This window comes from Macrotis lagotis, chromosome 7 (genome assembly GCF_037893015.1).
Source record: "Macrotis lagotis isolate mMagLag1 chromosome 7, bilby.v1.9.chrom.fasta, whole genome shotgun sequence".
In the NCBI taxonomy this organism is placed as follows: domain Eukaryota; kingdom Metazoa; phylum Chordata; class Mammalia; order Peramelemorphia; family Peramelidae; genus Macrotis; species Macrotis lagotis.
In genome coordinates, this window is record NC_133664.1 from 151,288,731 (window position 1) to 151,316,020 (window position 27,290).

Here is a 27,290-nt window from a genome sequence, read left to right on the forward strand (position 1 = left end):
CTGGATTCCATGAGCCCTGACCCAGTTTCCCACAAATTGTTATCCTTAATATAAGAATGACACAAACTCATTAGACAGATTTAGGCAGAATTCAAGCTTTAAAAACAATCGTGGCAGTAAATGCCTCTTTTTTTTAAATGAAATTTCACACAAGCCGGATAGGAATGTAGGTATGAAAGCGATGTGAAAAATACTGGTATGGTAGCAATAAAGGCAAACTGGAAAAGTAAGAAGTTTGTTTTCTGTTATATTTAATAATTTTAAAGAACACATTACAGTCATTTAAAAGGTAACTTTACATTAACAAAAATATGTGCAAATATTCAGTATGTACATGATTTCCTTATTGTTTAAATCTCTTTACAATATCAAAATCTTATCCATAAAATTTTAAAATATAACAAAATAGGCCTTTAATTTCAAGTAAAACTTTCAGTAAAGGTATAGTTATGGAGATATTTGTTGTACACAAAAATGCATAGGGAAATGGCATTTTTAGAAATTTGTAAATTTGGAGGCAGCTAGGTGGTGCAGTGGAAAAAGCACAGGTCCTGGAGTCAGGAGTACCTGGGTTCAAATCCTGTCTCAGACACTTAATAATTACCTAGCTGTGTGGCCTTGGGCAAGCCACTTAACCCCATTTACCTTGCAAAAACCTAAAAAAAAAAAAATTTGGAAATTTGGAAAATCTATGGTTTGCAATGCTCACCAATGGACACTGGCCTTACCTTTCCTGTAAAATATGTGAATTTGGTATTTTCCTTCTTATAAAAAACAAACTGCATATTCCCTCATTAAACAGAGGCATACTATTTCCCCTCAAAATTAACATTTTAGAGATAGCTATTTAGGGCTAGAAAAAATCCCCCCTAAATACACAAGTATGACCTATACCTAAGATTCAGAAGAAATTTAAAGTCAGATAAAGGCCCAGTATATCTATAGGACATGAAAGAACTTTATATATTACAATATTTCAGCTCATTCAAGAGGCATTTAAGCAATACTCCTTGATTTTATGATGCATCCATTTAACCATTTAGACCCGGCATACAAAGAATTTAAGTGAAGAGACATTGAATATAGAATTAGAAGTTCTGGGTTCAAATCTATGCACTATTTACTACTGGGCAAATCATCTAACCTATTCAGGCCTTAGCTTTCTTAGATGATTCTAAGGTCTATTTCTAGTTCTAAAATTCTATGATTATTGTTTCTATTTCTTTTTCAAGAGAAAAGCAACAACAGCAAAAAGACAAATTTTGCCTTTTGGACATTTAAGTTCAGCCACCAAACATGGGAATTTTATTCATTATATGCCAAATACAGACAGCCTTTAAATAAAACATTCTCAATTTGGTGGCTGGGCAGTTTGGGTTTTTTTCTCTAAGTGCAATTTCCTTAACTTCTAGGATGAAAGAAATTCACAGATCCCATTGTACTCTAAATATTCCTTATAAAATATAGTAATGCCTTGGTACTCAGAAAGTCTTAGGTAAGGATAATAATAACAAAGTTTATTGACTAAAAATCTAGATTTTTTTCAGTTGTGTGTATACAGATGTATATGCCTACTTATCTACATCAAAATCCCTTAAAAATGCTTTAGAGCATCTTAAAAAGTAGTGTTTTCCACAATTTAATAATTTTTAATGTTGAATATTTTTCTCTGATTTTTTTGGTTTTATATATTATGTGTTTAGAATTTACTAAAAGTTAGTTTTTTCTATGAAATGCAAGAATTTTTAAAGAAAACTTATAAAAGCATAAATCTTTTAGTTGCAATTATCTATGTATTAATATAATAGCTTTTCTTTTAAAAGATTTGAATTTTAAAGTGCTCACACAATTATTTTAAGTTAAATTTTAGAATAGCCTGCACTATTTAACTCAAATCAACAGTGACTTTAAAAAAATATGTAATATGTATATACAGACTATGCATATGGATACATGCATAAAAATTTCCTTTTAAGCATGATATAGGTATAGGCTGTCTGATCCTAGAACATTCATATTTTCTCTTTTTTCATTTATGATTATTTAATTAGTTGTATATTAAGTAATATTATCACTTCTTTAAAAAGATACATAATTCCATTATTGACTTCTCCTTCCCTCAACTGTCATACACCTCCCTGTAGAAGTACATTTTTCATTAGTACATCAGCACAATTTTATAGCTTCTAAATTCTGAATAGGCCTCTATTCACAGATAGTATCATTCCTTTATTGTATGCTAACTTTGTATTTAAGTGGGGAGGGAAGATTTTCTATAATTATATTGCCAGAATAGACTATCATGTCATTTTCTGCCTTGGTTGATGAATCAGTGTAAATATTTGTGATCTTTATTTTTTTTTTTACTTCAGGCGGACCCACCTACAGTGATAATGATAAAAATGGATACTTTCTTTTCTGTGAGTTTCAGAATAGCAAAAAAAAATTAATCCTAGTCATTCCAAATGCATTATTACCTGATTTACAATCCCAGATTGGAAATAAACATGGATCCCCCTTTAATATTGCTAGCAAATCTGCCCCTTTCCATGGAAGAATCTTCACTGTATTTTCAGCATATACTCTTAGAATTTGCTTGAACTGTTTTCCCCATTACCATTCTGTGCAAAACAGAAGCAAGTTGTTTATACACCTGGCTTATTGACAAGTCTTAGGAGAAAAACATGCAAATATTTTTAAAATATACAATAGAAAACAAGTGAGGTTTAAAATTCAAAGAAATAGTCAAGACAGAAAATGCTTGCATAATATAACATTGGTTTGCAAATATTGCCACACAGTCCATGGTGGTGAGAACTTCAGTAATCTTCCATCAGGAAGCAAGTCTACGCATTGCCTGCAGAAACAAAGAAAATTGTGTGATACATCTGAATTTCATTGGAATCTATGTCTTCTTTTCCTTATTCCAGATTATATAAACTTTATCCAAGTGTACTTTTTGAAGTGTCTTTCTCACAATAGGTGTGTTTCTAAAAAGTTGAATTCAAACTGAATTTTTGTAAATCTAATCACATTATAAATAGAATAGGGAAACAAATGATATATAGGAACTTTGTCCTGACTTTTCTTAAAAGGCAGGTAATACATCAAATTTATTATCTTTTTACTTTAAATGGTTTCCTTAAAGCAATGGCAAACCTATGTTTTATCCTGTGATTATAAAAAATGTGATTGAAATATATATTTACACATACAATTATATATATATATATATATAAAATCAGGCTTTTTACCCAGTTTGCTGCCAATGTCAGTTTTGGAAACACATTAAAGCTGTTATGTATGGGGGTGGCTAGGTGGCATAGTAGGGGGCGGCTAGGTGGTATAGTGGATAAAGCACCGGCCTTGGAGTCAGGAGTACCTGGGTTCAAATCTAGTCTCAGACACTTAATAATTACCTAGCTGTGTGGCCTCGGGCAAGCCACTTAACCCCATTTGCCTTGCAAAAAAAAAAGCTGTTATGTATAAGAATCTGAAATCAAAATTAGCTCAATGATTTTAGCCATGGTTTTCTTTAAAAACAAAGATAATTGAACTTAATTTTATAAATAGAAGTTGATGCTAAGCCTAGAAGAAAAACTTAGGGGATATGGCATTAATATGGAAGAGCGAAAAGACATCATAGATTACTCTAGAGGGCAGAAGTAGGACCAAAGGGTAGGACCTTAAAGGGAGGCAGAGTTTGGTCTTAACTTTCAAAAATGGAAGAACTATTTTGCAGAGTAGGGAGATATTCATCACTGGAAGTTACAAGCAGAATCAGAATGAGTCCCTGGAATACCTTTGTACATATTTCTCTTTGGTCATTTTCCAATCAGACATTCATAATCTGTGCTTTTCAATTATTTATTTACTATTTACTATTTATTATTTAATTATTTATTTTATTTGAAAAAAATAAGAATCTTACCTCATCCTGGACATCAAGACCATCTTCATTCACCTTTCTGTCCATTAATTCAAAAGGATCTTTATATTCTTGTATCAGATTAATCTTGACAAAGAGAATAAAGTTAATACTCACTAAAAACATAATTATCATTCAATAACCTAGTTTATTTTGTTATTGTAGACATTACTGAGGAACTATAAATCAATACATAAAGAATGAGGATAAAGAACATTCTACACATTAACAATAACATTGTGAGTTGATCAACCCTGGTGGAAGCAGATTCTCTCAGCATTTCAGAGAGCTAGTACAACCCTATTAGACCAGCCATGGGCAATGTTATCCCCATCCAGAGGAAGAAAAACAAAACAAACAAAAAAAATCTCTTTGGAATCTAACGAATACTATATTCACTTTTTTAAAAATTTCTTTTTATATATTTCTTTCCCTTAATCCTAATTCCTCATACCAAAAATGACTAAGGGGAGGGGCTAAGGAAGGGAGAGTAGAAGGAAATTATGTAACTTAAAAAAACATACATAAGCATATGGATGAATGTTGAAAAGCTTTCATAACATGTATTAGGACAAATAAAATATCATTTAAAAAATAAAAGAATACAAGTTAAAAAAAAAGAATGAGGATAAACTAGGAGAGTTAGTGTCATATACATAACTGGGAGTTTGCTTTAGGTTAAGACCTCAGGGAAGCATTGTAGTTGGATATAGACATAGGGTACAGTCTCCTGTGTCCTCTGGTCCATTCCAAATCATGCTCAAATAACACTTACTGGAAAACTAAGAGGTATGAAGTCAATGACAATATTTACCTGGGAGAACCTGACAATGCCAGGAAGGGTAATGAAGATGCAAATAAGTAAAAACAGAACCATGACCTGACATCAGATACAAGGAATGCTAAATATAATTCTGAGTAAAGGTAGAATCACTGTCAGTAGGTGTGAAAAAATTAAAAACAGGACTCTGAATTCTGAGGTTACTCAATAGAACTTTCTTCTTCTGCTAGGCCAGAACAGACCAGAGATTTTTTTCAGAGTTCATTTCCCATGTGTATTTGGTAAGAAGGTTCACAAAAATGGAATCTCTCAAAAAACCATTGGGCTTCCTTTATTTTGTGCAATATCAAATCTGAACAGATCCTGTTGTTTCTTCCCAGCTATGGAATGGAAACCTATTTTGGATTTCAGAATTTAAAATATTTTAACTCCATTTACACACCTGAGTTTCACCTGCAGTCTTTTGAAGAGACAATATAAGACTAATGTTCAGATTTAGTCCTGATTTTAAATACATAGGTTAAACATACCATATTAAGTATGGATGTCTTCTTATTTGACCAAATGACTTTTATAAAGCTTTCTACCTCTTTCAAAGAAAGGCACAAATTAAATGGTTACCTTTTCCAAGATAGGGTCTTGATCAATTTCAGTTCGAACTTGACTCTGTATATATAACACAGCATCGTGAACAGTCAGGAAGAACATGTCCTTTATAATGTTATCTTCATAGAAGCCACACTGCTCCAGCTTTGCTATAACATGATCTTAAAATGAAATATAAAAAAAAATTCAAGAGTAATGAGAGTACAGCTCCATATTGTCAGAGCAGACTATTAATATCTTTCCTCTGACTCCAAAAATCAACACATGTATTCAATTTGTATTCCCAAGGAAGCAAGGATAGTTTTCAAACACTGACCAGTCAAAAAAGTTTATATAGCTTAAATGTATATAGTTCTTTGAAGATCTACTTTCTCATTAGAAATTGAGCTCCTTCAGGGCAAGGATCATATTTTTGCCATTTTTGGTATTTTCCCCCCAACCCCAGAGCTTAAGAGCATCTAATAAATATTTGTTGACTGACTAGTGATATCCCTAAAATAATCAGTCACACATTTAAAAATAAAAAGGTCTTGAGCAAGAAGAGTGCTTATATTCCTCCTGCCTAAAGACAATATTTGTCATATGGGATGGTTTTCTGAGAAGGGGAGGACTATAAGAATACCAGGGGCTAACTGTGATGATATAAAAAAGACAGAAGACACCAATTAAAACATTTTTTTTTGCAGGGCAATGGGGATAAGTGACTTGCCCAAGGTAACCAACACTGCTAAGTAATTAAGTGTCTGAGGTCAAATTGAACGCACGTCCTCCTGACTCCAGGGCTGGTATTCAATCCACTGCACCACCTCTCTGCTCCCAATTAAAATTTTTTTATTAATCATAAACATTAAGTGTTTACTATGTGCTTACTAAATTCTGAGGATACAGGGAAATGCAAAAAAAAATTCTTGCCTTCAAGGAGTTTACATTCTAATGAGGGTACACAATACCTTAATAGTTAAGTATGTGCAAAATACAAAGTAGGTGTATATACTGTTTCAAGAGTTTACATTCTCCTAATATATGCAACATGTTAATGTAAAAGTTAATCTAATTACCTTAATAAGCCTCATTATTCCAATCCTGGTTTTACACACAGACATTTTAATACATTTTTTTCCTGACTTAAAACATTCTTTCCTGTAAGAAAACTTTTGCCTTTCCAGTTTGCTGTTACCGTTATATCTCCACTATTTTCAATAATTCAGTATATTTGTGTGGGTGAGTATGTATGTGCATGTATTGGTTCTTCATACAAATTCAGCATTTGGTTATATAAGGTTTTCTTGTAGTTTTTGTTTGCTTCATGTATGTATATATGTATAGTGAGGTTGGAGGATTGATCAGAGGACTCCTGACCAATTAGTTCTCCCCATTTGATGAAATTATGGCACATAAAGGGCAAGTACTAGAGCTGATCAGATGTGGGTGAACTTGCAGATCAGCCATGCCCCTGGTGACAAAATATATAACTCCTATTTCAAGTTTGCTTCTGCAAGATTTCTTCTTCCAGAAACAGTAAGAGAACACCAAAAAACTGCCCCACTTCATAGTAACTTACAAGCTGCAACCCTTCTGATGCCCCTTTCACAAGCAAACGTCAGGTCTTTGTCAAGGTAAAAGGCCATATTTACTGAATATCTTCTGATGCTGTGGAGCTGTGAGTAGAGAAGGGCTGGTCTGAGTCACTTCTACCCCCTTCACCTACCCCCCCACCCCTGCCACCAGGCCTCCTGCCTTGAGGCTCAGCGCTGTGGCAGCCTGCCCAACCTGCTTGTCCAGCCTGAGGTTCAGGCAGAGGACCAGCCTGAGGCCATGGAACCTGACACTAGCTATGTATAGTGTCTGGGGCATCCCTTTGGCCAGAGCCACTTTTGATGGTGAGGTTCTTTTTTTAAAAAAAAATTGTTTGTTCTACCTATTTCTTGATTTGGGGCATCGCGTTAGTGTTGGACTTTGCTCACTTCTGGAGAAGGGAGGATGTCTGGTTTTAAAGCCCTGTCTTTTTGCATTGTCCTGATGTCAATCCAGTCTGGGGGCTTGAAAATTTTCAGCACTCTCAAAGTGGTAGGTGGGTGTTTACAGCTCTCCTGATCTGGGCTTTACAGGTTCTTGACCCAAGTTTGAGTCTGTTGGTTGTGTGTGGTTGAGTTTTAGTAGACTTGCTGACTGCAGTCACTGTTGATCCTCTGGCAGAGTCTGCAGATTCAGAGCGACTGAACTGCCGGTTCCCCCTTTGGTCTGGGACCTTCCTTCCCTGGTTATCCCACTGCAGGCTTTTATGCTGGTCTAATGGCTAGAATTGAGTCGCAGCTCTGCTCTTGAGTTTGGAGTCCCATGTGTTCAGTGCTCAGAAATCAGCCAGGCTCTGGGCTCCTTTGAGCTGCTTTTTCTTACCCTGAATGTGGCACCCAGAAAACTAAGAGGCAACAGAGATTCCAGATGGCTTCTAAGGATCTTCCCTGAGATCTTCCTTCCTTTTTTTTTTTTTAAGGTTTTTTGCAAGGCAATGGGGTTATAAGTGGCTTGCTCAAGGCCACACAGCTAGGTAATTATTAAGTGTCTAAGGTCGGATTTGAACTCAGGTACTCCTGACTCCAGGGCCGGTGCTCTATCCAATGCTCACCTAGCTGCCGGCCCACCCCCCCCCACCCCCACCCCTGAGATCTTTCTGCCCCAGAACTTGCTCAGATGCTCCCTTTTCTCTGCTCTACACTGCTAGCCATCACATTTCTGTGATGGTTTTTTTACTTTCCTCCCATCAGAATTCAATCTGACCATTTTCTTGTTATAGAGATGTAAGCTCAGTAAGCTCAGCAAAAAAATTCCCTCTCATTCCATTATCTTGACTTCACTTTGGGGCCACTATTCTAGTATTTAGATATTTCTTAACCCTCCCATATATATATAAAACTATGCTACTATTTGTTTTTATAAGGGTCCTATGATTCTTACTGTACAATTTTTATAGTGGGGTGTTTTGGGAGAACATATATGTTCTTTATAGCAGAACTGCCTGTTTATCATTTCTCCACAAAATATAAGATTCTTGAGAGCTGAGCCCCTGTCTTCTACTTATTACAAAAGAATAAAAATACTGTGTTTTCGACATAGAACAAAATACATGTTGACTAGAGAGAAATATTAGTTGGGAGGGGAAGATAAAGTGATAGAGAATTCTGTATCTTTTAAAGTGCCCCTCCCAAGATAATGCTCTTTATTCTCCAAGAAACTTTTCATCAGAGAGAGTGGGAGGTGAGGAAAAGATGTCCATTTGAGGTAAGTCTTCATCCAACAGGAAGTCCATCCCTACTCACATCTCATCATTTTGTACTTTCTCAGTGATGCAACCCAGTCACCAGAAAACTGGTTTCAATGCATTTCCAGCACTACTGAATAAAGAGGAAGTTGTGTATTTTCACATTCAAAAAGGTACTCATACACAAAATCCCCAAATTCCAGGGGGCTGGGATGAGGAGGGGCCGGAAACTCTGTGAATAAGTATTTGCACACATACATACACTTACCTTTCAGTGAAGCAAAGTACACATTCACATCAATTCTTTGGAACTCTTTTACAATCTGAAAAGAAATGGGAACTTATAATATTGATTTAAATTCATACATGATTCATATGGGAATGATCTAATATAGCCACATTTCTAGGGCATCCAAACACTAATGTACTGCACAGCTCCAAAAAGTTCTTCAAATAAATAGAACTTTGAGTTGACACAAACATAGGAAGGATAGTTTGAGAAGCTTGAATGACAAGGAGGATGCAAAAAGATCTTGACAGGTAAGAAAACTGGGTCAAATGTAATATCTTGCACTAAAGTTCAAGAAATATACATCACAAATATAAGATACTGAGACACAGTCACACATCAGTTCTTCTGAAAAAGATCTTGGGATCTTGCTGAACTTCAAGCTCCATGCAAGTCAACAATGTAATGTGACAATTAAAAAAAGCACGACTTCTTGGAATTGGGAAATGATATTCCCTCTGTACTTCCTCTTGCTCAGGCAACATCTTGAATGTTATGAACAGTCCTGAACACCATATTTTAGATTGGACATTGATAAGATGGAGAGCTTTCATAGAAGGGGAACCAGGGTTCAAATTCATGTCATGTGGAAATTGTTAAAGGAACTGGGCATGTTTAACCTTGAGAAAAGTTTATGTTGGCTCTAAGTATTCAAAAAACATGTCATCTAGAAATGGGAGAATTAGACTGGAAATCTTTCCCATCTCCACCTTCTGATTTCCCTAGCTTCCAAGTCACAACTAAAATCCCAACTTCTTCAAAAAGCCTTTTCCATTCCTCCTCAATATTCCTATGAGTGCCTTCCCTCTGAGATTCCCCCTCCCCCACAATTTATCCTGTATAAATACCTTGTCTGTACTCAATTGTTTGCATGTTGTATCCCTGATTAGACTCTGAGCTCCTGAGAGCAAGGATTGTTTTTTGCCTTTCTTTATATCCCCAACACTTAGCACATAATAGACATTTAAATAAAGACCAGTTGTCTGGCTGACTAGATCCAGAAAGTAAAACTAGGAGTGATTATGTGAAACACTTCCCAACAGAACTAGCCCAAAGTGGAATGGAATGCCTCAGGGATCCTGTTGCTATGTTGTAATAGAAATTTTTTTCATTAGGTGTATGGGAGATATGAGTTAGACTGGATTTCACTGAAGTCCACTTCAGCTCTGAAATTTGGTGATTCCAATAAGTTTGCAAATGAAAGGCATCTGCACAGGCAATGGGACTTTAAATGAATAGACAGTGCCATACCTATTGGAATGAGTTCCATACTGAGGGATAATCTATTTTCTTTATGTAACTCACACTAATGGGAGAAGAGAGGATTTAGCTTACAGTTCTGTTAAAGTGAGTGTTTTTTCTTGATGTAGGCAAATGTATGTTTGTATATATACAAAATTTTCATTTTTCAGAACATTTATCTATGGTGTTTGATAAAAATAAGGGCATATACTTATTTATTATATTTATATATATATAATAAATAAGGGCAATACTGCTAAATGATCAACAGCTCATTTTTAAAATGAATCTTTTAAAAAATTTTATTTCCATTATTAAAATTTTCTCCATCATTTTCTTAAGTTTGGACCATCAGCAAAATAATTATCCAAGCCCTAATTTGTAGCACATGCCAATTTCTAAGATTTAAACCCTAAAACTTTAATAATTGACTCTTCCTGGCAGGTATGAGTTATTTCCTACAAAAAACAAACTCTGATTATAAGTAATACTGTCTATGAAAAACAAAAATTTACTTTTTTATTCCCTTTCATTTGAAAGGGTAACTAACACTGACTGTATGTGAATGTGTCTCTGTGTGTGTGTGTGTGTGTTTAATAAACTAATAGTCAAAACCTTCCTATAGTTGACTCATGGTTAGGTAGAAATGTACTGGAAAAAAATTATTTTAGTATAAAATGTTTTCTTTTTTTCTCAGTTCCATAAAATCTTCCCCCTCTTCAATCCACCTTCCACATGGCTGCTAAAATAACCTTCTTAAAGCAAAGATCTGACCATGTCACTCTCCCATTCAAGAAATTTTTGTGGCTCCTTATTGCTCCTAATATAAACTACAAACTCCCAGCTTAGCATTTTAAATCCTTTCTGGCAAAGTTCCATACCTTTCTAGAATTTTCCATTTCTCCCCTTCATGCAGTCTGCATTTCTAGTTAAACTGACCTGTTTGTTATTTCATCTTTGGCATTGTGTCCCCCACCACCACCTTTTTTTTTTTGAGGCAATAGAGACTAAATGACTTGCCTGGGGTCACACAACTAGAAAGTGTCTGAAGCTAGCTTCCAGCTAGGACCAGTACTCTATCCACTATGCCCTCTGGCATCTATTTCTTCACCTCTACCTCTTAGAATCCTTTGCTTCCCATCAAGACTCAAATTCCACTTCCTATAGGAAGACTTCCCTAATTCTCCTAGTTGTTCCTCCCATCTCTTATTAAATTACCTTGTTTTTACTTATCTATAGAACTGTGATATTCCTTAAGGGCAGGGACAACTTTTTTTTTGTCCTTGTATCCTTAACACCTAGGCGTTGAAAATGCTTAATAAGCTCCCCTCACACCAGTGTTTCTATTACTATACTTTGATTACCTGAGCTTTGACCCAAGTTATCTGTCTACCTGGATTTTGGACCTTCTGCCCATCATAAAATCTGATGCTTGTTTATCTCCTAATCTGTGGCCTCCCTACCTGGATTTCTGATCTTCTGTCTATTCCTGACCTTTGATAACTATTTGCATACTCTTCAACTCACTCCTTGACTTTCTAGATTCCTGATTTATTACTTGTTTTGATATCTAATTGTTCTGATTACTAACTGTTCTTCATTATTATCTGATCTTCTAAATCCTAGCACTGACAACCTTCACCCTGCCATTCTCCATTATAAAAAATAGTCCTGTTGGCAGCAAAAGCTTTGTCTTACAGAACTTTAGAACCTGAGACAATCTAGTCCTTGTAAATGGTCATTTTACAAATGAGGAAACTGAGGTAGAGAGGTCAAATGATTGGCCCATTCAGCTAAGCAGATTGCAGGACTGGGCTATGGACCCAGGTTTTAACATTCCAAGGGCAGGATTCTTTATACTCTATCACAGATTCCCTAAGCTCCACATCCTATACACAGAAAATAAATAGAATCTCTAGGCTAACCCTGTCCCATTTTATCTTCCCAGGGTTCAAGGCAATCAAAGACATTAACGAATTAGCTGGAAATCGTATGCAAGCCAGTAGCTAGGATTTCTTGTACAAAAATAAAAGAAAATTATACCATCCGTAGTGATTTCACTGCAACAATATCCAAGAATGACACTGCTCCAAAATCAAGAATCAGGCTGTGAATGGGAACTTTGGGAACATTCACTTTGACAGGAAGCTCTGAATTCCAATCTACTCGGATCTCTACTTCCTTAGTTGGGATATTCATGTCTTCAGGGTCTTCAGGATCTTCATCAGGCTCAAAACCTTGATTAGTGGCACAGGCATCACTGACAATGCCATTCTAAACCAATAAGACAATTCCAAGAACATTACATCTGAAATTAGTTTATTTCCAAAGTTTAGTCCAAATAAATTTAATATAACAGTAATGGTAATAACACTTAAAGCAAAAGCAAAATATATTACATACATAATCTGATTTGCTCCTCTTAAGTGCCATTTACTAAGTAAGTCAAACTACTGTCAGGACCTCAATCACTACCTTCATATAAGAACCCAATAGAAGACAGATATCTCAAGACCCAATGAACTCGGGAGTCTTGGTAATAGCAGTACTTCCAGGCAATGGGTCTCACCTTCCAGCCTGGACCCCAAGCCATCACTGAAGGGAACAATCACTTTGGAGAGGGAACCTACCTTCCTTGTCACTTCCAACAGGTAGTACCCTCCCAGACCATCAGTCCCACTTTTAGCCCAGCCATCTTCTGAGTAAACAGAGTAAACAACCCCTGGGATAGGTTCTGGAGCCCTTACTTCTTCAGCAGCCATAGCCACTGAAGATCTAGAAAAGAAAATTCTCACCACCAAAATCTTGTCAAATAGTTCTACATCAGAAATGAATTTGATTTTATCAGTAGAAATGATTTTTTAAATGATACATTATCAACCACTTTGCCAACCCCTCTGAGGACTATATTACCTTTCCATCTGGCTTGTAGCTGAACCTTCTATGCACATCTCCTTCATTAGAAAGTGAGTTTCTCATGTATAGGGACTGTTTTACTTTTATTTGTTCTCTGAATGCTTCTTAATAAGTACTTGTGGTTCATTCATTCATTATTCCCATCTTACAAATAAAAACCTGACCTTGCCTAGAGTCACATAGTAAACTGCCAAAGGCAGCATTTGAAATCACATCTCTCTGAGTCCAAGCCCAATCCTTTATGTATTCTACTACTTTCCTTTTCTTCTTTCATTCCATAAAGTTGAAGCATCATAAGAGAGATTATTGTTATGTAGATATATGGTATGGTGGAAAAAGCTTTCCTTGAGGAGGCAAGAGACCTGAATTTTAATCTCAATTCTGTCCTGATTAGCTGGATGACCTTGGGCAAGACTCTTAAGATTTTTCAATTTCTTCAATTTAATATAAGTACATTTGAAGAGATTGTATCTAATGTCCTATCTAGCTCTAAGATTCTATGATTCCAGGTAATGTATTGAAAGAGAAGAGCTCTCAGTTAATTTATTTCATTAAATAGGCCTGTGTTCTTCTTTGGGAGAACATGGAAAATAGAATGAAATAAATTTTAAAAATCGAAAATAGAGGGGTGCCTAGGTGGCGCAGTGGATAAAGCACAGGCCCTGGAGTCAGGAGTACCTGGGTTCAAATCCCAGACACTTAATAATTACCTAGCTGTGTGGCCTTGGGCAAGCCATTTGACCCCATTTGCCTTGCAAAAAAAATAGAAAGTTGAACTAAGGATCACCTAAATCCAGACTCTTTGCAGAAAGAAAAAGAGCCTAGGGACATACAATTCTAGATTTAGAAGAAGATCACACACCAGACTTCACCAACAGAGACATCATTGATGATCAGCATAGAAATGAATGATCATGAAAGTTTACCAACATCTTAGAATCAAGGACTGTTAGAGCTAGAAGGGATCTGCGATTACCTAGTCCAACCCCATCATTTTTTTAAGGTAAGATTCTCAGAGATAAAATCATTTGCCCAATGTCATGCAACCAGTTTGTAACAGGCCCTGGTGAAAAACCTTAGTCTCCTGATTTCAAAGCCTGTGCTCTATTCATTGTACCAGTGTATACCACAATGTGAGTGAGTGAGTTTCTGATGCTGAGATGGATTTATTTTTCCATCTTTGTATCCCTTCCATTAACAATAAAGTTTAAAAATGAATGAGATGTATACTCTTTTTTTTATGATGAAAGATTTTAGCCTGAATTCCTAAGGAAGTACTCTGTCTTCTTTCAAAACCTAAAAAGACTCAGCCCAGATGTTCTGCATGCTCATCTGTCCTGTGATTATAAGCATCAGGGTGCCAAAATGGTTAGATTTTAATTTTAGACATTCAGCACACTTTCATAAAAGCAAAATGGAGAGAAAAAATTAAAATGCATCTTCACCTTTGTGGCTCGTAGCTGTCCCTTTTTGATAAGTTTCTGTATCTTCCTCAGGGCTTTGAGCCTCTTATTATAAACTCGAACTGCATCAAATCCGACCTTTGAAAAGAAGTAGGTTACTTAAAACATCTGGGTCACCATTTTTATTAATTCAATTCAACAAGCATTTTATATTCCAAGCTAAGCTTCTTTTAAGGAAATTACATCCCACTGGGAGTGGAGAAAATGCACTATGTACACAGATAAGTAAGTTAAAGATATAAAAATAAATATAGAGTGATTGGAAGACTAACAACTGGGGGAATCAAAAGATCTCTTCTAGAAGTAGGCACTTGAGAGTGTTGAAGAAGGTTTCAGGAGGCAGAAGTGAGAAAAGAGATCATTTCAAGGATGGGGTTAATGGGGAGCTGTAGGGAGGAACAGCCTGTTCAAAGGAGCAGGGGTGGGAGATTGGATGGTATATACAATGAGTAATCCAGTTTGAGTAGACCACAGAGTATCTGAGGGGGAGTCATGTGTAATCAGACTGAAGAAATCAACTGAAACCAGATTGTGAAGGACTTTAAATGCCAAGCAGATGGGTTTGCATTTGTCCAAGGGACAATAAGGACTCAAAGAAGCTTCATGAGTAAGGGAGAAATGTGATCAGATCTATTTTTTTTTAAGAATATCAACTTGAGGTTGGGGTGAATGAATTGAAGAGGGAAAGGGTTAGTTGAAGGGAAGTCATTTAGGAAATCATTGCAACAGACTAGGTGAGATAGAATAATGACCTAAACTAGAATAACTGTGTGTGTGTGTGTGTGTGTGTGTGTGTGTGTGTGTGTGTGGAGAGAAGGGGGTGGATTCAGGAGACATGGAGATATAAGTAACAAAATGACACCTGATCTCAGTTTTATATTCAAGATAATTCTAGGGCATCCAGATGACAAGAATCTAGAGCTTAGAAGAGGTGGGCTGAGTATTTGGGAATCATCTGCATTGAGATTATAGTTGAACAAATTGTTTAAAATATGATAGAATACTATTATGCAATGAGAAATGACAAGTAGGATGTTTTCATAAAAACCTCAAAAGACTTATATAACCTAATGCAAAGTGAAATGAGCAAAACCAGGAGAACATTGGATATAGTAACAGCAATATTGTATGAAGATCTACTGTGAATAACTTAGCTATTCTCAGCAGTACAGTGGTCCAAGTCAATTTTTAAGGATTTATAATGAAAGGTGCTGTTCATTTCCAGAGAAGGAATTGATAGAGCCTGAATGCAGATTGAAGATATTTTTCTTTGGATTTTTTTGTCTGTGTTTTCTTTCACAGAATGACTTATATGGAAGTGTATTCTGCATGTATATATGTATGTGTGTGTATATATATCATAACCTATGTCAAATTTCTTTCCTTCTAAATGAGGAAAGGAGAGGAAGGCAGAAGAGAACTTGGAACTCAGAATTTGAAAAAAAAGAATGTCAAAATTGTTTTTACATGTAATTCGGGGAAAATATTAAATTTTTTTTAAAAAAGATTATAGTTGACTTATGGGAGCTTTAAAGATCAAAAGGAGTCATTGTTGAATAGAAAAAAAAGAAAGTCTAGGATATATATTTCTAGGGGGCATGATATGGATGATGATTCTGAAAAAGTCTACAAATAGATGCTTCAAAAGGTAAGAAGAAAACCCTAACAAGCAGTATCAAAAAAAAAAAACCCCAGAAAGGATCCAGAAATAAGCTATCATGCTACAGAAGTTAAGGACTATGAGACCTGAAAAAAAGGTCATTAGGTTTAGCTATAAAGAGACTATTAGGTGACCTTGAAGAGACCAGTTTTTATTTTTATTTTTTAAGTTGTTTTTTTTTTTTGCAAGAGACCAGTTTTACAAGGAGGCAGGAATGGAAACCAGAATACAAGAGATGTGAGAAAGTAGAAATGAAGAATTCTGGTAACTTTTTCTAAGATTTAGTCTGAGAAAAAGAATAGAAAAGGATTGTCTTGAGAGGATAATAGGACCAAGTGAAAAAAAATTTTAAAGTGGAAGAGATATGAGGGTGTTTAAAGAAAAAAGGGAAGAAACCAATGGATAAAGGACAGGGTGCAAATTACAGAGGGAGCAGATTCAAAAGGACAAGATTTCTTGTACTATTTAACTTTGAGATTATTTAATTTTTCATTATCTGTACTTCTTGCTTCCTCAACCAACTGATGTTGAGATTGGGAACTATATTGTTACACTTTTTAACCTTTATACTACAATGTCATGAATAAAGCATATCCTAATTAAACGTTTGATAAAGGAATAATCAAAGAAAGTTAAATAAATTTCCAATGGCACACTACTTACTGTGGATTTGAGACATTTTTTAAATCCATCAATATTGCCATAAAAAATAGGACTATAAAAGCTCACAATCTTCACTCCTTCGGGTTCATCAACCTACAGTTTGGAAAGTAAAGTATTTCTACAATTAATTTCAAGCTTCTTGCATTTAATTTTAAAAGCCTCAGGGACTTCCAAGAGAAAACCTTCACAAGTATTGTGCAACTAAGAGTTTCATTTCTTTGTATTGTTTTCAATCTTGTGTTTTGACTAGTCTGCAATATAACTTTTTTTAAAAAATTAAGCAGAAATAAATATTATGACTTCATTGGAGAGATGAAGAAACTAAGTCCTAGTGACACTATAGGCGTCTTTCACTTATCATGGGTTACAATATCATAAATTAAAGATTCAAAAACAATATTTTTAGAAACAGAATCTCAGGAACATATAGAGGACTTTAGAAATCCTAGCAGAAATCCTCTAATTTTACAGATCAAGAGACAATCATAAAACTGAAGAGCTAGAAGACTTAATAGTCATCTAATTGATTCCAAAGCCAAAGAGTCCCCTTCTAACTTCTATTTGAAGATTTCCAAAGCACAAGTTACTATAGCTTGAGGCAGCCTATTCTACTTTTGGATAGTTCTAGTTGAGAAACTTTTCATAATATCAAGACTAGTTTGGCTTCTTTACAACTTTTATACATTTTGCCCATGGAGACGCAACTGATTGTGTCAAGATCACTCAATTAGACAATAAATGGCAGAACTGATACTAAAACGGGTTTCTAGCTGTGTGGCCTTGGGCAAGCCACTTAACCCCATTGCCTAGCAAAAAACTAAAAAAAAAACAAAACAAAAAATCTTGGGTTTCCTGACTTCTACCTCAATTCTTTGCCTAATTAGACCATATGATCTTCAAATCAAACAACCTCTTTAAAACCAAAGGTACCCTGGATATCCTCTTTTAAAAATTTCTAAGAATGCCTGTTGGGATAAGCTAGGAGTTAAAGTTATTCATCAGGTAGAAGTTACCTTGAAGTTCATGATGAGAATAAGCAGCCCCTAAAAGTATTCATCCCACAAATCCAAACATAGAACATGACAGAGAAGGTCATACAGAGGGACTTACATTCTTGTAATCCTTGGTGCTTTTATAGAGGTCTGTGCCAGGGACATTTCCAAGGTCATTCCATGAGGGACTAAGGAAAAGAAAACTATGGTCAGGGTGCTTTGTGATAGGTAAATTCTGGGATGAAACATCTATTAACTATTCCTTATATACCAGGCTAAATGAGCTAAAGAGTTGATTTTTCTTTTATTTAACATTCAAACATTATTGCTGAGGTTGAAGTTTTTCCTTATCTTTAATTCTGAAGCAAATATCTGGAATGAAAGTTTAAAGCAGAGGAGGTATGACATCTTAGCTTTTTGTGACTAAGAGAAAGAATGGATTCCCTTTTGTTATGCTGTTGTACATACTTCAAAATCACCAGTAAAGTCAACTTCTGACACCTCATGGCAGTGAGCCTGGAAGCCAGGAGTTCTTAAAGCTGCTTCCATTAAAGAGCATGATCTGGCAAACCATAGGAAGGTAAGAAGGATCATGAATTTAGAAATAAATAGAAGTGGCCTTAGAGGTCATCCAGCCCAACCACCTTATTTTACAGATGAGGCAATTGGTACCTAGGGAAGTTAAGTAACTTCATAAACAACTAAATGGTGTTTGAGAAAGGACTTTCCTTACTTCAAGTCTAACATAAGGGCTTTGAGGATGGGGCTAGAAATGGATTGTGTCTATCCTTTGAAGTATAGACTAGTCTTTTTTTTTTTTAAGATTTCTAGAGTAATATATTTAAAACTCAAAAGATATTTACTGGTCATTTAGTACAAACCCTTCATTTTATTGAATGAAGAACTTGAGCCTAGAAAGGTTAAGTCATTTAGCCAAAATCACACAGATGGTAAGTGACAAAACTCTTTCCAATGCACTTTGCTACTTTCTCTGACTCAGATTCCAGAATCTTTTCCCCGTGACATGATTGCCTCCTCAAAGTGTTTATAAACTCTCTAAAGGAAGTGACGCTGTCCTCTTCCTCATGCAGTCCCCAAAATGAAGACTTATCATAAACATAAAGTGACCCTAAACATTATCTAGTCCAAGCCCTCTGTTTACTGATAATCAGGTAAAGAGAATTGCTGAAGGTAGGCTAGCTAGTAAATGGTCTTGTTTCCTTAGTACTTAGCACAATACCTTTCACTTGGTTGATACTCAATAAAGATTTATTGTTGTTAGTGATAATAATGATGTCTGATCATTTCCTTGAGCTAAAAATAATTGCCTTTTTTAATCAGTTATCCTTAAGCATCACACCTACTGAAATGTACTCATTCTTTCAAGTACTAATGTCCTCTCTCACACCTATCTTGTACTTAACAACTTTGTACCTATTCTTTTTATATTTCTGTTATGCAGATTTATCTATGTTCTTGCTTGCTTGAGGGAGGATGTTTAGGAGAGCTATAAACAGATTTCCAAATCTTCTACTTCTAGTCTTTCTATCGACTGGACTATGGATCTTCTGACCCTTTCACTATCAGATGAATTCCAAGATTGGTCATGTGTGACAAGTAGATAGGAAATGTAATTCCTAAAGAAAGAGGATTTTGTTTTGGATTCTTTCAACAATGGTTTCAACAATCAGTGGATAAGCATTATAATTAGTGGAAATTAAATCCCATGTCAAAGAAAGGTACTTCTCCTTACTGGCTAAAAGCCCAGATTGAGAACTGCAGCAACCATGGACCCCAAGTTTCTCTTTTAATTCACTTTTTTTCCCATAGTAGCAATCTCTTAGCTTGAAGTCCTTGATCAAATTTAATTACCAAGAAAAAAAATAAAATCAAGGAAAAATCAAGGAAAATTACGGAGGTCTAGAATCCTAAAGCTAGATTCTTCCTAGGTCGGTCTCTAAGATACCCTCAATAGCAAATTAAATGATGACCTTGGAGGCCCACGGGCCCTTTGAAGTCCCTAAACAATCATTTAATTCAGTACAAGAGTAAACATACTGTGCTTAGGGAAGGCATTGGAATTTTAGGTAGAGGATGCACAGCAGGCCTGGACAGATGGAAGAGGCTGGTGCTGGGCCAATGACATCCCACAACAGCCTTGGCCAACAAGATAATGTGGGGGAAATCAGGAGAGGTCAACATGGCTTGAATGGGGAGCCTGTTTTTATTTGAGAATTTGATGCAAAGAAATAAGAAGGTTCATCTCCACTTTAAGCACAGGAGAGCATACAATTAACACTTTCTTGAAACCAAAGGAAAGAAATAAGCCCCAGGTCCTTTGCCTTTTTCCTCAACAGGTTTTATTTTCCATTATCCTCACCTTCAATGATACTCTCTTCTGAACTCTCTCCAAGTATATGAACTTTACGTAAACACACCACTTGTACTGACAGTGAATTTGGTGTAACAGATTTGGCATAATTTTTATGTCCTCTTTCAACCTATGGCCCTAACCTTTCTTCAAAATCCTGCTGCTCTCCATTGTATAGCTAGGAACATGCCAAAAAAAAGAAACCACAAACTACATCTCCTATCTTTTGCCACATGAAATGTTCTCTAGTTTCCTGGGTGCTCAGAACTTAATGCAAAGTGATTTCTCCAGTACTTATCAAAACATCATTGTGAGGTTCATAAAAAAAACCTCTCTCTCTCTCTCTCTCTCATGTTACTCACAACTGAACTCTCAAGACCACTGTCAGTAATCCAAACAGAAGGCCAGCAAGCAGTCCTAGGTCAAGACCCAGGATGATGGATGCTATGCAGGTAAATACCCAGATGACCTAGGGGAACACAAGAAAGCAGAGATGTCATAACCAGTCATTAAAGGGAAAATGAATCCCGGCTGTGAGAGAGAAAATAACAAAATCAATTCCAGAACTGTATGAACAACTCCACCCCATTACTGCCAATCTTGCCCTGATTATTCTCTTCCTTTTAAATTATTTGCATGAACTGGGAAGTGGCCCTTCAAAGGAAGCATTCCCAACCACTGTTTGAATTACAGCATAACTTAAAAGAATTCAGCTGTTCCCCCTTTAAAATCATTCTTATAGAAACTGAGGTCATTTCGGGAGTTGTAACCAGTTTTGACCTCCTGGTGTCAGATTTATGGCTGCTTAGGGCTCAGCATTTCTATGTCTTATATAAGGCTCCCAATGGAACTATTTTCCCCAGGGAGTTCAATTTAATATGTACTCAGGGAAAATCATAAAAATACAGTATGCATGAGACATTTGATTTAACCTAGCTATTTTTGACTTGAGTAATGGGCTTTCCAGGTAAAAGGTACAACTTAGTAGGGAGGGGATACTCAGACCCAAAACTGGTTTCAGAGGAAATGAGTAACCTGGGACTTACTGCATCAATCTTATTCTGCCTCCACAGACGAGGAACATCACATACTTGCATAAACATTCCTTTCAGGTTGGCAATGACAACAGCTGCCAAGACAGACTGCCAAGAGAGACAGGGAAGGCCATGTTATTCACCAAAATGATTTTTCCCTGAGATGATTTTTAAATCTCTTGTTGCAGTGACAGGAAAATTGTGCAACCAATATGCCAAAAAGCAGAGTCTTACCTTTTGTAAAGGTTCTAGAAGCTTCCCCAAAGCCACAATTGCAATCAGTACAATCAGGGCTGAGATGATGCCAGCCACCTGAAGAAGAGTGTTGACATGAATATATGTGGTTTGCTTTTTCTACTTATTTTACAAAATCACTACAGACAATAGCCTTGGGAGATAATTTCTGGGCATCTTTCTCAACAAGGAAGCTATTTTATAAACTCTGAATGTTTTCTTTTCTTTGCTCTTCCCTCCCCCCCCCCACATCCCAATATTATTAGAGGAGAAATTATTTTGTCGCTATTATACATAAAACACAGAAGGAGGAGAGAAACAAGTATGGCACTTGGGTGGAGAAGCTATAGTAACTAGAGAAACAGAAATGGCAAGGTCAAGTCAGATTCATATTGGGAGAGAGCCTAGTTTTCTTAGATATCCTACAGGATAGATTCAGAGTCTATTATTCTGTTTCCAATAACCTCTTAATCAGAACTTTTAAGGTACTTGCTCTAAATTCCTAAATGGACAAAAGATTATTAATGTTCTTGGCAAATAAAGTTGGAAGTATTTTACAGCAGATCATATGTTTATTGCAGACTTCAAATGACTTAAGGACAGATATAGTTTTACTCTGTCTCTTACGTGTCTGGTATGAGAACTTGATCAATATAGGAACTTAGTAAATATTAGATGAAGCTAATTGAAAAAATAAGATTATAAAAGCAATAATAACACTACTTGGGGGGTGGCTAGGTGGTGCAGTGGATAGAGCACCGGCCCTGGAGTCAGGAGGACCTGAGTTCAAATCCGGTCTCAGACACTTAATTACCTAGCTGTGTGGCCTTGGGCAAGCCACTTAACCTCATTGCTTCACAAAAACTAAATAATAATAATAATAACAACAACAATACTACTAGGAGGCAGCGAGTGGCATGGTGAATAGTGGGCCAAATTCAAGCTATATGATACAGTAGAAAAAGTTTAGAGGTAGAGGACTTAGATTCAACTCTCACTCACTACCTCTGTGACATTGATCAAGTCATTTATATTCCTTAGGCCTCAATTTCCACAACTATAAAATGAAGAGGTTAGAGTAGATGGCCTTCAAGTAGAAAGGTGATTTTAGAACTACTGGCTAAATAACCATAAGCAAGACTGCTACAACATTGAAGGGAGAATTGATTATAAGATTATAGATTTAGAGCTGCATGTTAACCTCAGAGTAACCATCATTTTATAGATTAAAAAAATTGAGATACCAAGGTCACAGGCTGGTAGAAATGGGATATGAAATGGGATATGAATTCTGATTCTTTTTGCCAAATCCTATACTCCTTTGATCAAATCTATATATTAGGAGTTCCATCACTCTCAAAATCATGAATCTGGACATTGTCACCATCACCATCATCTTCGTCACAACAATAATAAAACTTCATGCTTTTGTATCAATTTTTCTTTCTAATCTTTTAAAGCTAATAAAAATATTTATTTACCAACCATATTCCAGATTCAGAGAGTCCTGCATTTTTTGTTTGCCTTTTGTTTTAACCTTGAGAAGGACACATGTCGCCTACTTCCTCTGGAACATGGTCTTCAGCACAGTGATCCAGTGATCATGCTTTAGACTGGTTAACTTTACCAGGGTTCTTGTAATAGACACTCCAAAAGCTTTACCTTTTCTGTCATGAAAAGCTCTCTTAAGGTTGAAAAAGAGTTGAAAGAGAAGTGGAGAACATGGAATCTACCAATTTAGTTAGCTGGGCCTAAGTAGTGGTGAGCAATAGAAGGTCTGAAAGAAAAGGAGATAAGAAAACTAGACACCAAGCAATCAAAAGGGAAGAAGAAATTAAGGTTCCTACTTCTAGGTTTCACATTAAAAGAAATCATGGAAGGGAAATTACAGAAAATTTAAAGAGATTTCGATCAAATATTCCACCAACATAATTTGTGCTAGAATTAAACTCGGGGCCCTTTCAATGCATCATTATGGATATTATGAATCAGGAAATGTTTGTCTTCAGAATGATTGCCAATTTTGTTTCCTTTTATTCCCTCCTTAGAATTCCACCCTCACTCCCTGGGACTAGATGCTATTTTCATTTTGTCTCCCCTTCTTCCTCCCCTTCCTCCTTCTTTTCTCCGGGAAAGAATGTATTAGTCACTTGTATATCAGAATTAATTTGAACTAACATATCTTTCCCAGAAATATGAGAATTTAAACCTTCTCACTAGTAAGAGGAAGTTAGATGATACACAATGAACAGAATGCTGGGTCTAGAATCAGGAATCAAATGTGGCCTCAGAAACTTACTAGCTGTGTGTTCCTAGATAAATCAATTAACTTCTGTCTGCCTCAGTTTCTTCAATTGTAAAATAGAAATAATAATAGTGCTTCCCTCTCAGATTTCTTATGAGGATTAAATTAGATAGTATTTCTAAAGTGTTTAGTAAAGTGTCTGGTACATAACAGGGCTCTTACTGTTTGTTTCCTTCCTTCTTATTTAAGATTTTGTTTCTTACTAAGGGAATCAAAAATATTAGCTAACAGACAAGGAGGGGAGAAGAAGGAAAGGAATCTCCCAAAGGTCCCCAAAATTATACCATTTAGGAAGCTTCCAGCTCATAAGGGCAATTCTTATAAGAAAGGTAAATTTATTGATTTTATTATCTATATACTTTCTGATAGGAAGGTAGGGTAATAAATATGTGTGATGATTGATAGATTAACTATCCTTATCAAAGTTTGTTTAAAGGAATTGAGATCTAGAAACTAAGTTAATTATTAAGAAATTAGGCCATTATTTACTTAAGTTAGATGAGATAACATATATGAAGGGTTTTGCAAACTTTAGAAATTCCAGATGTTATTATTATACTCGTGCTTAGGAAGCACTATATAAATAGAAAAGAATTTTGTTCTAAGTTATTTGGGAAGGTAAAATCAGAGATAATAAAATATAAGTGGGAGAGAAAGAAATTAACTTTAAATGTTTTAACTATATGAACAATATAGAAATGCCCTACACTGGCTACAATCCATCATCAATGGAGAAGATATATATGTATGTATATATATATATATATATATGTATACATATATATATATATATAGCTTAGTGGGTAAGGCACATGGAGTCAGAAGACCTGGGATGAATTCTGTATCAGATACTTACTAACCATATGATGGATAACCCTCTAGGTCTTCAGTTTCTTCATCTGGAAAAATGGGTATTATAATATCTGGACTATCTACTTCTCAGTGGTTATTATGAGAAAAGAGCCTGGCAAACCTTAAAACATGCTGTGTAAATATGAATTATTATTATTGTCTTAAACAATCTAGATTGGATATGTGTATGTATATCTGTTCTCCATCTTACATTTTGGTCTTTTGTTTTTCTTTTAACTGATGGCTGCTGTCCTCATTATTCAAACAAATGTTAAACAGGTACCTACAAACCTGGCAAAAATAAGAATTATGCTTTTGTTAACTCTTTTGTTTCAAAGGGTAGTTCTGTGTTTCACTAAAAACACACTTGATGATACAACAGTAAGATAATCTAATCATTAGATTTGAGAACAGAAATGTAAACCCAAGCACACTCAATAAATCTGCTGATTGCTGATGAATGTTAGTTAGTTCTTTAGACAAACCTAAGCCAAGCTGGGATGTGATTTATATAAAAAATTCAAATAAGTTGAATAGCCCAGGCTTAACAAAGCAAAGGCCTAGTTATGGACACATAGAGTCATACAACCACAGAGTGAACTGCTAGTCACTTTGAGTCATGGTCTACTGGGTTCCAGGCCATGCATTCAGTCTTTAAACCTCAGAACTTAGTATATATTTCAGTAATTAAATCTTGAACAATATCTAAGCTTGTTTCATTCCTCATTCCTAGAATCTTGGCTTTTTCCATTGCTAAATATAATACATGCCTGTGTGTGGAAAGGGATATCAGCTTACAAGAACACTATTATCTCACAGAATTTTTGCCAAGGGAGGGTAGATTATCCAGGCATTATTATTGAGACAACTACCCCAAGTCTCATTTGAGCCTAGAAGTAACAGCAAGGAAGTAAAAGTCAGCAATTTTGGCTTCACTATCAGTTAACTATATAGTCCCTTTGAAACATGATGCTCTGGAATTGTATGTAATAAAATACCTGAGGGCGTAGCATGAGCCACAAGTAACAATCAGGGGTCTAGAGTTGGAAATGACCTCCAAGACTAAAACTCCCTTATGTTAAAGAAGAGGAAACTGAGATACGAGGAAGTTAAGAGACTTGCCTAAAGTCACACAGGTAAGTCCATGTCCCTGTAAAATTAGGGCAATTTTAATTCGTTAAATTCAAAAAATTTGAACCTAGGAGGACTTCTTTTTGGAAGTAGTGTAAATCAGTGTATGATTCAAATTAGTCAAGGAAGATTTCGTAGAAGAGGTGAGATAGGACAGAGAGGATTTGATTACAACAGAAATACAGAAAGATATTTTGGGATCAAGAAGACCAAAGGATTTAGAGCTGAAAGGGATCTTAGAAATAATCTATTTCAAAACCCTTATTTTACAGAAAGAGTTGTTGTTGTTGCATGCGAGTGAATTGGATTTAAGTGAGGAAGCGATACAAAGCTATATAAAGTCACTAACCTCACTTTCTCCTCCTGTGCCATCTGAGTTCAGTGGCCAGATATAGATCAGAATGACTGAAGATGACCTGGATACAGTGGAAGACCTTGGTCTTTTTAAGCTCAGGTCTTTAACAGAATGAATGAACTCTTCATCTAAAATAAGTTTAGTAAATCTACCTCCTGAGTTGTGCCATATTATTTTGCATGTTCCCTCAAAGTTAGTAGTTCATATCCTAAACAGTCAAACATTATACGCAAAGCCCTGCCTTTGACACATCCTGTGTGTATGACCCTGGGCAAATTATAAATTGTATATATTGTAGAGCAGGTGCCACTTTGTGTTGGTAGAAGAAGATCCTTACACCAATGAAATTGTGAGTCTAGTCCAAAAAAAGTTGCCAAACCAACTTTAGTTCCAGAGAACCAATGATAAAGAGTGCTGTCCACTAGTGGGGATAGACTCAAGGTACACAATTAGATATTCATCTTTGACCAAGGTCAGTGCAGTAATTTGTTTTTCTTGATTACATATTTGTTACAGGTATTTTCTTTTTTTTTTCCAATGGAAGAGGAGTAGGCGGAAGAGAAAATAGATTTTTGCTAATTTAAAAAATAAAAATAAAAATTTTAAAATATGTATACATATATTGTTTATGATCTTTAAGCATTTTTAACCTCCTGGATAATTATGAAAAATTATTAGACCATGAAATGTTTCTACCAATCCTTCTTCCCAGAGATCATTGTTGCTGTTCAGTTGACTCTCTTTGAGACTCCATTAATGGTTTTCTTGGCTAAAATACTGGAGAGGTTTGTCATTTCCTACTCCAACTCATTTTATACATGACTGAGGCAAACAGACTTAGACAGGGTCACATAGCTAATGAGTATCTGAGGCTGAATTTGAACTCAAGTCTTCCTGACTCCAGGTCAAGAGTTTTATTTACATGCCACCTAGCTGCCCCAACCATAGATAATTTGGAAATAAATAAGAAATAACATCTTTCCTATTGGTCTAGTATCAATAATTATTGAGCCAAAACTATCAGGCAAATGGGCAACCCCAAAGCAACTTCATTATTAAACCACAAATTCTTCATCAGTGAACAGATCACTTGAACAGAAGCAGGAAGGGAAGTTCTCCCTGCAAAGGCTAATTATCATGTTCTCTTTAGGTGGGTGTTTGGCCTAAACTTGCTCTTTCTGATAATAAAAGGAAATTGTTGCATTTCCC

General features: G+C 35.7%; 1 protein-coding gene across 3 annotated transcripts in view; it reads right to left on the reverse strand.

The window, feature by feature from the left end:
- Window positions 1-283: 283 nt before the first annotated feature.
- Window positions 284-27,290, reverse strand: part of SLC26A4 (solute carrier family 26 member 4) — a 60,635-nt gene continuing 33,628 nt past the window's right edge. For 2 of the 3 annotated variants that reach the window (XM_074193930.1, XM_074193929.1), the window contains exons 11-21: window positions 21,439-21,516; window positions 21,217-21,312; window positions 20,533-20,639; window positions 17,918-17,987; window positions 16,808-16,900; window positions 14,467-14,562; window positions 12,149-12,379; window positions 8,843-8,897; window positions 5,331-5,476; window positions 3,932-4,015; window positions 284-2,857 (exon numbers count right to left, since the gene is read on the reverse strand). In XM_074193930.1, the coding sequence (XP_074050031.1) occupies window positions 2,834-2,857; window positions 3,932-4,015; window positions 5,331-5,476; window positions 8,843-8,897; window positions 12,149-12,379; window positions 14,467-14,562; window positions 16,808-16,900; window positions 17,918-17,987; window positions 20,533-20,639; window positions 21,217-21,312; window positions 21,439-21,516 (1,080 nt within the window). In that variant the 3' untranslated portion in view covers window positions 284-2,833. Of the gene's footprint in view, window positions 2,858-3,931; window positions 4,016-5,330; window positions 5,477-7,979; window positions 8,898-12,148; window positions 12,380-14,466; window positions 14,563-16,807; window positions 16,901-17,917; window positions 17,988-20,532; window positions 20,640-21,216; window positions 21,313-21,438; window positions 21,517-27,290 lie in introns of those variants that run through there. The other variant, XM_074193931.1, reaches the window with a different exon arrangement.